General features: G+C 35.4%; 1 protein-coding gene across 1 annotated transcript; it reads right to left on the minus strand.

Moving 5' to 3' along the window:
- Window positions 1-9,711: 9,711 nt before the first annotated feature.
- LOC141703889 (zinc finger BED domain-containing protein RICESLEEPER 2-like) lies at window positions 9,712-11,563 on the minus strand. The gene is made up of 3 exons (XM_074507279.1): window positions 11,024-11,563; window positions 9,893-10,337; window positions 9,712-9,791 (listed from the first exon to the last, which is right to left on the minus strand). Exons 1-3 carry the CDS (start codon window positions 11,561-11,563, stop codon window positions 9,712-9,714), a joined length of 1,065 nt encoding a protein of 354 aa, XP_074363380.1.
- Between the last annotated feature and the right edge of the window lie 854 nt (window positions 11,564-12,417).

The raw sequence follows: 12,417 nt of genomic DNA on the forward strand, positions 1-12,417 counted from the left end.
TATTCACCAAGAACTTTGATGAATTGATTAGCTATGTAAATCATGGAATCTTGAGCTTTAACTTATGGCTCATATAAGTTATGAATTATGGAAGCTAAAGAAACAAACCTCTTGATTTTTGAAGGTGTGTAGCTAGGGTTTTGAAATTTCTTCCTTGGTTTAAGAAGAAAAAGTCGAGAGCTTTTGTTCTTGAAGAAGAGAAGTCAACTTCTAATTTTGATGAAATGAATTGTTTTGGCTTGGTTGATTGCTTTTGATTTGTTTTGTTACCTTTTTACCATGGTAATTTTTTTATGTGGTTCTAATTCAACCAACAACACACTTTGCTTGGTCATGCTTATGTCACCATGTGATATCACCCTCCCTCCTTTGTCCTCTTCTCATTGGTTTGATGACATCATCCCCACTAATCTCTTTGATTAGCTTCTAATTACTTGGCTAATGACCGCTGATCTGTTATACGGTTCGCTTAACTTTCGTTTTCGTTTTCGTTTATCGTTTGAGGGATCATACCCGGGATCTTATTACTTGGGTTCCCTTAACCTTTCTCAATACATTATATTCCTTTTATGATCCTCTCTTACAATCCTTGAATTTAAATCCTTTTTATCCTGTTACCTTATACTCAATTCTTTCGATATCTGATGGATTTTCGGGAAAAATCAAAGTGTTCGGATTTTGATTCTGACGATCTTTACATACACTTATATAACATAGAGTACTAATAATATCCCAGAAGATCAATAAAAGAACCCCTTCATAGTGTGGCATAAAATGTTTTCTTAATCAGCATAATCAGCAAAACACTATTCATAAGGGTTTCAAAAATTCCAAAAATTGGGGTTACTACAATACCCGATGTGCTGACTCATAATTGGAATGGCATCAAAGTTGGAGCACTTATTGGCGAATGCCTTAGTGATACAATCGAAGAAAAAGTTCCATTCCTTCCTGATTTTTGCTCTTTTCAATTGTCCAAGCTTTCCCAAACTGCCTTCATAACCCAAACTGGCCATGAACTGCTATAGAACAGGTTCCTCCACTGTGGAAAAAGTACAGCCTTCTGGTAAGTTGAGAGCTTTACGAACTGCTCCAGGAGTAACCACATGCTCAACATCATTCATTTCAAAAACGATGCTTCGAGTACCAGTAGCACCACCATTATCAAAATGTCCAGTCCGCCAGAACGTCAGAACTTGTTGGCTTGAAATGGCTTGAGGTTGGGTCAAAGCATACCCAATCTCACTATTTGCTAGAAAATCTTGCACAAAGTGCAAATCAGATGGAGCTTCAACCTTGTTCAAGATTGCAACATAGTTGTTAGGTACAAACTTGGCTCCATCTACAATCAAATCCTTAGGTGACATGAAAAATAATTGAGAAATTAGGTTGCCTGTAAGGTGTTTGATAAAATGTCTGTATGATAAATCGTCAGTAGTTGTGAGAGTGAATAAGAGTAACAAGAGAGAGATAAAGTATGAAAGTGAATAAAAGATTTTACAATCTTTTCTCTCTTTTACTTATACACGGTAAAAAAATAGCCGTTTGAGACACCTGTCAGACATGCAGCAGTAGAAGATAATTAACGGGCACGGGTATTCAGTAATCATTACTTATCACATGCAGTTTTTCAAGGAGAAAAACCGTTTCACTTACCAAGTAATCCCATTAATCAAGGACGTGCAGTTTTATTTTAACTTTTAAAAACAAACTGTTCCCACTAAATAAATGATTATTACTGCTTTACCAATATTCTGTAAAAATATGACCAATGAGAGAATGACCAAAAATAAACCAAGTAAACAAATACTGCCACGTCAGAATCAGAACTTGATTTGTATCAGAGCTTAACAGTCATCAGAACATGATTCCTTAACTCGAAAGGTGAATGCCTATTTCTGTAATTCTTCACACAAATTCTGATTTCATTTTTCAGAATTTAATCATCAGAATTTCCATCATTACTTGTCCTCAGAATTTATACCAGTAACACTTAACCTGTTCATCTAAAACCACATTTATCACCACAGTAATTTTCATCATTCATATGGAGTGTATTTGTGTGCAGTAAGCTAAATATCAGATAAAGATTAAAGTCTGATTCACTTCAGTACATCTTAGAAGTAAGGCATAACTAAGAACTTTGCTCAAAATCTGTTAGTATTCTGAGGTCTACTTTAGAATGAGTTCATGCATGAGTCCATCTCAACTATTTTGTGCTCATTTGATGCATCTTTGAAATTCCATTTTACAGTGGCTTCTCAGTGGAAGTGAGTTTACGACTGCTTATCAGAATTTATGCTATTATCAGAGTATTTCTCCAGTAATCATAGAGTGTGAAAAGTCACCAAGAAAAATATTTATTTTCTTTTCTGATGTATATTACTTAATACCAGCAATGCACTTGGGTCTTCCCTTCCACATTTGTACTCTAGATCTCAAAGGAAGTACCTGATTTTTATTTCCTTTTTCTTTTCCTTTTTCTTTTGATAAGTGAGGTTTATCAGCACTTAGTACATCCATCAGATTTACTAACATCAGAACTTAACAGATAAGAAGCACTATTCTAGTTTTTGACTTAGTATAAGATACACAAAGTAAACTTAACTAAGCTCAATATCAGAATTTGCTTGTGTTAAAAGATTTCCACATAAAAAATTACTTCAAACATGGGACTTTAGTATATTGTAGACTACTAGGTCAGCATCTAGCACAATAATCTTCATTGGATTGAATAGTCACAGAAATAGTCATATCACTATCAGAGTTTAGAAATTCACATCATACAACAACCAGTACTTCATAAATTTTCAATTTAAGCACAGAATACACAAAGATAGTAATATCTGTAAATACTGATCATAAAGTCTGATGTATCAGAACATAAACTAAGCAGATTTAGAGAAAGAACCTGAAATCATTCCAAGTTCATTTACCAATCTTGTAAAGTAGCTTCACACAGTGGTTTTGTGAAGATATCTGCTAGTTGTTAGTCTGTTGGAACAAAGTGCAATTCCACTGTACCTTCATCCACATGTTCCCTTATGAAGTGGTACCTAATGCTGATGTGCTTTGTCATTGAGTGTTGAACTGGATTACCTGTCATAGCAATAGCACTTTGATTATCACAGTAAAAAGGGATTTTAAAATATGTTAACCCATAATCCAGTAACTGATTCTTCATCCAAAGAATCTGTGCACAATAGCTTCCTACAGCAATGTACTCTGCTTCTACAGTTGATGTGGAAATTGACTTTGTTTCTTGCTAAACCAAGAAACTAATCTTCCTCCAAGAAATTGGCAGCTTCTACTTGTGCTTTTCCTGTCAATCTAGCAACTGGTGCAAATGTTTCATCATAATCAATTCCCTCCTGTTGAGAATATCCTTTTGCAACCAACCTTACTTTATTCCTTGTAATTATGCCATCACTATCAGTTTTGTTTCTGAACACCCACTTTGTACCAACAACAGATCTATTCTTTGGTCTTGGCACTAGGGTCCAGACTTTGTTTCTTTCAAATTCATTTAACTCTTCCTGCATTGCTTGCACCCAATCAGCATCTTGAAGAGCTTCTTCCACTTTCTTTGGTTCAGTCTGAGAAAGAAAAGAATTATAAAGACATTCATTTGATGTAGCTGTTCTAGTTCTGACACCTGCATCAGGATTTCCAATAATTAAGTCAGGTGTATGTGATTTAGGTCCACTTCCTTGCAGATGGAGGTTTTCTCTAGAACTGGATGCTCTCCCATGATCCATGTTGTCTTCATCAACATTTTCTGATGCTCCCCCCTGAAATTATGCTCTCTGAGTTGGATCCTTCAGAATTTGAGTTTCCAGACTTATCAGAACTTGGCTCATCAGAAACTTGATGAATCAGAACTTGAAGAGCCAGTTGTAAGTTCTGATGCTTCTTGAGATGTGGTTGTATCTTCAGTATGCTCCCCCTGCATAGTTGCATCTTCCTTTAGCGTAGTCACCACAGTTTCAATAACATCAGAGTTTAATCCATCTGAGTTTGCAGTATCAGGATTTAGACTGTCAGGATTTACAGTATCAGAAATTAAATCTTCATTTTCAAATCTCAGCTGATCATGATCATTGAAATCTTCAAGTCCAGTAATCTTCTTATCATCAAAAGAGACATTAATAGATTCCATGACAACCCTTGTTCTTAAATTGTAGACTCTGAAGGCTTTTGTGGAAAGTGGATATCCAACAAAAATTCCTTCATCTGCTTTTAGATCAAATTTGGATAGCTGTTCAGGATGAGTCTTAAGAACAAAATACTTGCATCCAAATACATGAAAATACTTCAGATTTGGCTTCTTTTTCTTCACCATCTCATATGGTGTCTTTCCATGCTTGTTGATAAGTGTTGAATTATGAGTAAAACAAGCAGTCTGCACTGCTTCAGCCCAAAAGTAGGTTGGCATCTTTGCTTCATCAAGCATAGCTAGTGCAGCTTCAATAAGAGTTCTATTCTTTCTTTCAACAACTCCATTTTGCTGTGGAGTTCCAGGAGCAGAAAATTTCTGCTTTATTCCATAGTTTTTGCAGAACTCTTCCATGATCAAGTTCTTGAACTCAATGCCATTATCACTTCTTATGATCTTCACAGAATCTTTGACCAATTTATTCCAGTTGTTTGACATGATCAGTCAAGATAGATGCAGTTTCACTTTTTGTGTGCAAGAAATACACCCATGTGTATATGGTGAACTCATCCACTATGACCATAACATAGTTTTTCTTTGAAATAGACATGACATTCACTGGACCAAATAGATCAACATGTAGTAGGTGATAAGGCTCAAGAATTGATTATTCAGTCTTGCTCTTGAATGAAGATTTTCTTGCATCTGACATGAATCACAAAGGCCATCAGGAGCAAATACTGATTTTGGCAGTCCTCTCACAAGATCTTTCTTGACAAGTTTATTTATATTGTTAAAATTTAAATGAGAGAGTTTCTTGTGCCGATCCCAGCTTTCTTCAATTGATGCTCTACTCAACAGACAGATTGCAGAACCATCAGTACTTGTTGAAAGCTTAGCTTCATAAATGTTACCATGCCTGTATCCTTTCAGAACAACTTTGCCTACAGATTTGCTTACAACTTCACAGTATTCTTCAAAGAAATCCACATGATAACCTCTGTCACATATTTGACTCACACTCAGCAGATTGTGTTTAAGTCCTGAGACCAGAGCTACTTTTTCAATGATGACATTCCCAAGATTGATATTGCCATATCCCAGAGTTTTTCCAATGTTGTCATCTCCATAAGAAACACCTGGGCTAGCTTTCTCCACAAAGTCTGATAGCAGGGCTTTATTTCCAGTCATATGTCCTGAACATCCACTGTCCAGAACTAGGATGTTATTCCTGTTGCCCTGCAATCACAAAGACCACTAATGATTAGTTTTAAGAACCCAGACTTGCTTGGATCCTTTGGCCTTTTAAGTTTGTTAACATTTGCAGCGGATATAGCATCAGAGTTTATGTTAACAGTTTTCTTATTAGAATTTGCAATATCAGACTTTGCATCAGAACTTATACTATAAGGAATAATGCTAACTTTCTTTAAAGAAGGTTTTATTTGATAATAATCATAGTACAAACTATGATATTCCTTACAAGTATAAATGGAATTCTATAAACTACCACAATGAAAACAAGGATTTTGTGGCCTATATCTAACAGACTGACTCTTAACTCCTGACTTTGAAGGTAAGGAGTTTATGTTTTATTCTTCCTGCAAAAAGAAGCCAGATGGTTAGAACTCCACAATTATGACATGTTTTTCTAGAAGCATTAGGAACAGGCTTAAAATCATTGCTTTTTATTCACACCTTCCTTTTCATTCCAATTTTCCTAGGTGACTTTACCTTGTTTACATTCTTAACATTTTTCAGCTTATGCTTAAGCTGCTTCTTTGTCATTAAGCCTACGTTAACTTCCGTTGGCTTTTCCTGTTTTAGTTTGTCAGAAGTTAATTCCTCTTTAACTTCTGATTTATCAGTATCAGACTTTACAGCTACAAACTTAACAGGTTTCAACTTTAGCTTTTGTTTAACAACTATAGGCTTAATTTCTACAGTTCCTTTATCATTCTTATCATCTCCATAACCTAAGCCCTCTTTCCAGTTTCCACTACTTAACAAATTCTGAGTTATTCTGCCAGAGTTAGTCCAAGTTCTGATAATCTCTCTTTCCTTTTATAACTCAGTTTTTAGAGATTCATTCATTTTAAGTACTTCATCCCTAACATAAAAAGCATCATCTCTATCTTTCTGAGTTTGATGGAACATGACTAACTCTTTTTCTAAATAATCATTCCTCTTTTTACAAGCAAGATTTTCAGAAGTTAATCTTTCACATGTTAAAGTTTGATCTCTATAACTAATGAACATGGTTTTAAAATATCTTCTCAACTCATTAATATCATCAGTATGAAAGGCATAAGTAGTTTGAGTTACCTTTAACTCAGCAGCATCAGAACTGCTATCAGCATTTGCCATTAACGCATAGTTCTCATCACTTTCAGAATCTGAAGTGTCTGTCCAGCTTTTCTTCTTTGTGACAAGAGCCTTGCCTTTGTCACTCTTCACTTTCTTGCAATCAGGAGATATGTGGCCTTTCTCACCACAGTTATAGCATTTGACATTTGTGTAATCTCCTCTGTCAGACTTCCCTCTTTTGCCTTCAGATTTTTTAAAACTCTTCTTATCGGAACTTGCACCTTTCCTGGAAAACTTCTTTCCCTTCCTGAATTTTCTGTATGCAATCCTAGTGATTCTTTCACCACGAGAGCACACAGCTTCACCATCTCTTCATCAGCATCCATCTCAGGCAAGCTTTCAGTTTCTGAGTCATCATCACTATCAGAATTTGATGACTCAGTATCAGACTTTGTGATGAGAGCTTTTCCCTTGCCTCCTTGAGGTAGCTGTTTTGGGAGATTCCTCCTCAGCCTTAAGAGCAACTATCCCTGACTTTCCTCCTTTCCTCTTGCTTCTTTGTTCCATATCAAGTTCATGAGTCTTGAGCATCCCATAAATTTCATCAAGAGTTGTTTCTTTAAGATTATAGTTGTCTCTTATAGTGGTGGCCTTCAAATCCCATCTTTCAGGAAGTGCTAACAGGAATTTAAGATTTGAATCCTCAAGATCATATTCCTTGTCGACTAGTGAAAAATCATTCAAGAGTTTGACAAATCTGTCATATAAACCAGTTAATGACTCATCAGGCTTTGAGTCAAAGTGTTCATACTTTGAGTGAGTATTGTCTTCCTGTTCTTCTTAACTGATTCGGTTCCCTGACATCTTGTCTCCAAAGCATCCCATATCTCCTTTGCAGTCTTGCAGTTAATTACCCTGTTTGACATGACATTATCAATGGCACTATGCAGCAAGTGTCGTACCTTAGCATCCTTAGCAATTGAAGAGATATCTTCAGCAGTGTAATCACTCTTCTCCTTTGGTACAAACTTTGCTGGTTGACCTGCAACTATAACAACGAGTTTGGTTGGCTTGTGTGGTCCTTCATTGATTCTGTCAAGGTATTCTGGATTAGTAGCTTCCAGAAACATAAACATCCTCACCTTTCATATGGAATATTCAGATGGTTTCAGTATGGGAACTCTAATAGTCTCATATCGACCATGGATTTGAGTCTTTGGAGGTTCTTCAGTTTTGGTGGGCTTGGTTGGAGTTTCTTCTTCAGACATGATTGTTTTTGGATCTTAAACTGTTTGTGTGTTAACAGATCTGCTCTGATACCACTTGTTAGGTCACACACACTGTAGAAGGGGGTTGAATACAGTGTTTATCACAATCAAATCGAATTAAAGAACTCAAGTAACAGAAAATAGACTTTATTCAATATAATAAACTCTGTTACAATATAGAACTGTCCTCTCTCAGTGATGAACAAATATCATGAGAGTTGCTAGGGTTACAATGAATATTATTCTCGATAATGATAACACATATAGTGTAAACCCTATGTCTATATTTTTATACTACACAGTTACAAGATAATCGCTAATTGATATGGAATATAATTCTGCTTCCTAAAATATATCAATCAGATATCTTTTCTTCCAAGTATTCTATTCTTCATAGATTCCTTCTTCATGCATATCTCTTCTTGTGTTTGTCTTGATCTTCTTTCCTTTCAATCAGCCGCCTTCCTTATCTGAAAGTCTCCTTAAGTCCTGATATTATCTCCTGATAAATATCTCCTGATAACTTAAGTTCTGACCACTTAAGTTCTGACTTCAGTATAAGTGCTGATTTTCAGTTAAGTACTGAATTGTCCTGTTCAAGTAAGATCTGAAAACTAAACATAAATCATATTAGACATGACATTATCAAATATATCTAACAGCATTTATTGCAGATGCTCCTAGGAAATAGTTTAAAAAATGTGGCTCTACAAATCATCTAACTCACCTTTGCAAAAAGGCTGTTAGTGGGCCAAAACCGGGAGCATGCAAATATAATGAAGCAAAACTGAAGTTCCCTATTCCTTCTGTGATAAGTTTGATTACATTCTTTGCAACATGAAAGTGATGACAAGTTACCACAAACTGGGAGTTGACCTTAAAGAAGTCAATATTGGGTCTGCAGCTAAAAAGGATCATGCAAATCAATCAATGAACACCATTCTTTCTGAATCAACTCAGTCAAATTCTACAAATTATGTTAACAAGAAGAAAGTACCCAACACTTCTTGGGTAGCTAAACACATTTAATCCTCATTATGTGCAGGAAAAAATGAAGAAAGTCATATGGATCATAGACAGTGGATGCTCAAGATATATGACAGGTGATAGGCCCTACTATCACAGTTTGAGGAGATGGTTGGCCCATTAATGACTTTTGGAGACAAGAACAAAGGTTTCACAATGAGATATGGCAAGTTAATTTCTGAAAATGTTGTCATTGAAGATGTAGCACTGGTTATTGGTTTGGAAACGAATCTCCTAAGTGTCAGTCAATTCACATATAGAGGATTCAATATTGCATTTGACAAAGGAGAATGCTTAATCATCAACAAAAAGACTAGTGAAGTTGCTCTGAAAGGAGTAAGAAAGAGAAGCCTATTATTGCAGATTTACACTCAGCAAATAAGGAAGGAATTTGTTGCTTCCACATCAAGGCTTCTATAGGGCAAAGCAATATGTAGCATAAAAGCTCTCTAACATGAATTATAAGAAAATCAACACCCTGGTGAAAAAGAAGTTAGTGAGAGACATGCCAAATCTGGAGTTTGTTTAAAATGAAGTTTGTGAGGTTTGTCAAAAAGGAAAAATGAAGAAGTCAAGTCACAAGAGTAAAACTAGGGCTTCACATGGGTTGGGTTGGGCCGGCTTACAAAATTTTATGACCCAACCCAATTAGCTCGGCCTATAAAATTATCAACCCATTAACCCCCGAAGAATTATACAACCCAACCCTACTAATATTATGACGGGTTGGGTCGGTTTGGGTTGCTTTAATCGGGTTGAACGAAAATATAAAATAAGTTCATAAAACTTAAAAACATGAAATATAGTCTTAACTTAAATATTACAGTCATCCAAATATTACAGTCATCCATATTCCATAAGTTGAATTCCATAAATCTTTAAAGAAGCAATTGAGAAAATTGTTTAAATAATAGTCATTTCTCGCTTCGAATAAAAGATTAAACTGGTGGAAAATCAATCATCATTAACATTGATGATCTTGTTCATTGTCTTCTCAGTTGATGGAGCAATGTCCTTCATTTTTCCCTCTTTATCTACAATATTCAAAACAAAATCGGTATTAACATGAGAATGTAAAAAAATTTACTAAAGCAGGAGAATACTAGATAAAATAAAAGTTTGCAAAATATTTTACCTTCTTCAAGCTCAAGCAACTCATAAGAATGACTTTCATCCAAAAATTTGTTGAATTTTGTCTTCTCATGGCTGCCCTTTAACCAGCTTTGAGTGCATACTAGTGCCTCTACCATTTTCGGGCTCAAAGAACTCCTAAATGGATCCAATATACGCCCACTCGTACTAAACGCAGATTCTGAAGCAACACTTGATACCGGAATAACAAGTATATCTTTGGCAATTAAAGATAAGGTCTTATACTTGCTAGCATTGTCCTTCCACCAAAGCAGTATATCAAATTTATTCATCAGTGGGTTGACAGGTTCTTCAGCCAAGTAGACATCAGTATCACTCTTGTTCTCTGTGATCCCCATATGCTGCTGCTCCATATAATTTTGCAATAGCCTTCTCTTTTGTTTTTCTTTGCCAAAGGTGGGTTTTGATGGAGGATCACCTATGGACTCCTGTAAATATTTGCAGGATAAAAGACAATGAGCTAATAAAATAGATGTATCGAAATACTATATAAAATCTAATACCATTGAAATGCATGTATACTAATTATGAACACTATCTAAAATTTAAGTAAAATATATATTTTTATTTTTATGTACTGGTATAAATTAAGATTAAAATTTAATTATTTTTTAACAATTTATGTGAACTGGAATTGGTGGTTAAGAAGATAAAACTAGTATACTTTATGTAACAAACAAGGAAAAAGTAGCAATTTCTATAAAATCTCCTTGCTTTTTTAATAAGAGTTTCTATTCATTCACCTAAAATGAAAAACGACATTGCAGCAGCAGGTGTCTGGTATGTATATAAAAGGTTGAAAGACTTATGCATTTTCCCATACTTAAAACCAGTTAAGTTACAAACATCTTAATCAATATCTCATGGTCACCTGATTAAGTTACAAACCAGTTAAACATCAATAAACACAGAGTTTCCAGTTACTTAAATAAGTGTGTTTAAGGCTTAAATAAGTTACAACCGGCCATTATTTTGTCCAAAAATAAATTTCTGGAACTTCAGCTTGGGTGACATGCATAACATTGTATTAGAATTAACCCTACAGACAAATTTAGAGTAGTATATAACTCATAATTTGAAAGTTTAGATAAATGTACATCAAGTTGGAGTGTACCTTACTGGACATGACACCTTCAACTTCAACATTGTAAGCGGCATACAAGCGTTGCAAAATGGATTCTACCTTGACAGTAATCATAGCAACTGTCTCAGCATCGTACAAAGATTCAAAACAATACTTCAAGTACCTCATTTTGTACCTGGGATCAAGTAAAACAGCCAAAAACAACATGGGATTTATATTATCAGCATTTCCCCAATATTTATTATATTTCTCCTTCATGCTAGCAGCCATGGCAGATAACAGGGGATCATCAGCATCCGCTAATTCAGTCAACACATTATGGATCTCACATACTTCATGATAAAAGTTATTTGAAGTTACGTGTAAAGTACCACTGATCTTCAAGGTAACTTCATAAAAAGTTGATAGAAACTGCACAAACACAAATGCTGAGCGCCGGTCAATAGACGTTGGAGGTCCAATTCTCTTTTTACCATTTTCTTTTTCCAGGAAGTAGCTTAGAAATTTGTCATCTTCTTCTTCATACATGATAAAAGCCTTTTCGAATTTAAGTGCCACCTCCAGCATCATATAAGTGCTGTTCCACCTTGTAGCCACATCTAAAATCAGCCCCCCTTGTAATCAATCCTTTCCTTCTCTACACAAGCTCTAAATTTTGTTAGCTTTGCAGGAGATGCTCGAATATACCTCACAGAATTGCGGATAACAGCTATTGAGTCATGTAATTTTGTTAGCCCATCGTTGACAATTAAGTTCAGCATATGAGCACCACATCTAATATGGAGATGTTCAGCATTAAGATCAAAACCTCGCCAAGCATTGACCCTCCTCTTAACAAAACCAATAGCAATATCATTAGCTGATGCGTTGTCAAGTGTGACAGAGAACACTTTCTCAATTCCCCAATCAAGCAAATAAGCCTCAATTATCTTACCAATCATTTCACCTTTATGGTTTGAAATCTGACAAAAGTTTACAATCTTTTTCTGTAATTTCCAATCAGCATCTATGTAGTGTGCTGTCAAACACATATAAGACATTTGGGTCCTGCTTGTCCAGCAATCAGTTGTTATGCAGACTTTTTGACCAATGGATGTCAATTCCTTCATCAACTTTGATCTCTCTTTACAGAAAAGTGAATATACATCCCTAGTGACAGTCATTCGACTAGGGACAGTAAACTTAGGCTACAACTCATTGATTAAATCTTTAAAAACCTTCACCCTCTACAACATTGAAAGCTTGTTCATCCTTCACCACGAATTTTGCCAATATATTTCGACACCTCACTTTGTTAAATGTAGTGGCCAATAAATTCTCCCCTCCATCAGGTCCGCGTTTAAAGCTAAGCACTCTCTGCTTCTTATCAGCCATATTTTTTGGATACTTCTTGCATTTCTTCAAATGACCCCACAAACTACTGG

This window comes from Apium graveolens, unplaced genomic scaffold, assembly GCF_009905375.1.
Source record: "Apium graveolens cultivar Ventura unplaced genomic scaffold, ASM990537v1 ctg7176, whole genome shotgun sequence".
NCBI lineage: Eukaryota > Viridiplantae > Streptophyta > Magnoliopsida > Apiales > Apiaceae > Apium > Apium graveolens.

What these genes read in the sequence shown, in the direction of transcription:
- LOC141703889 (XM_074507279.1), bottom strand. Translation starts at nt 11,563, where the DNA reads ATGATGCTGGAGGTGGCACTTAAATTCGAAAAGGCTTTTATCATGTAT. An exon ending in AAGGTGTCATGTCCAGTAAG is followed by an intron (nt 10,338 to 11,023) that starts GTACACTCCAAC and finishes AAATATTTACAG; the next exon opens with GAGTCCATAGGTGATCCTCC. An exon ending in GTTGCTTGAGCTTGAAGAAG is followed by an intron (nt 9,792 to 9,892) that starts GTAAAATATTTT and finishes TGAATATTGTAG; the next exon opens with ATAAAGAGGGAAAAATGAAG.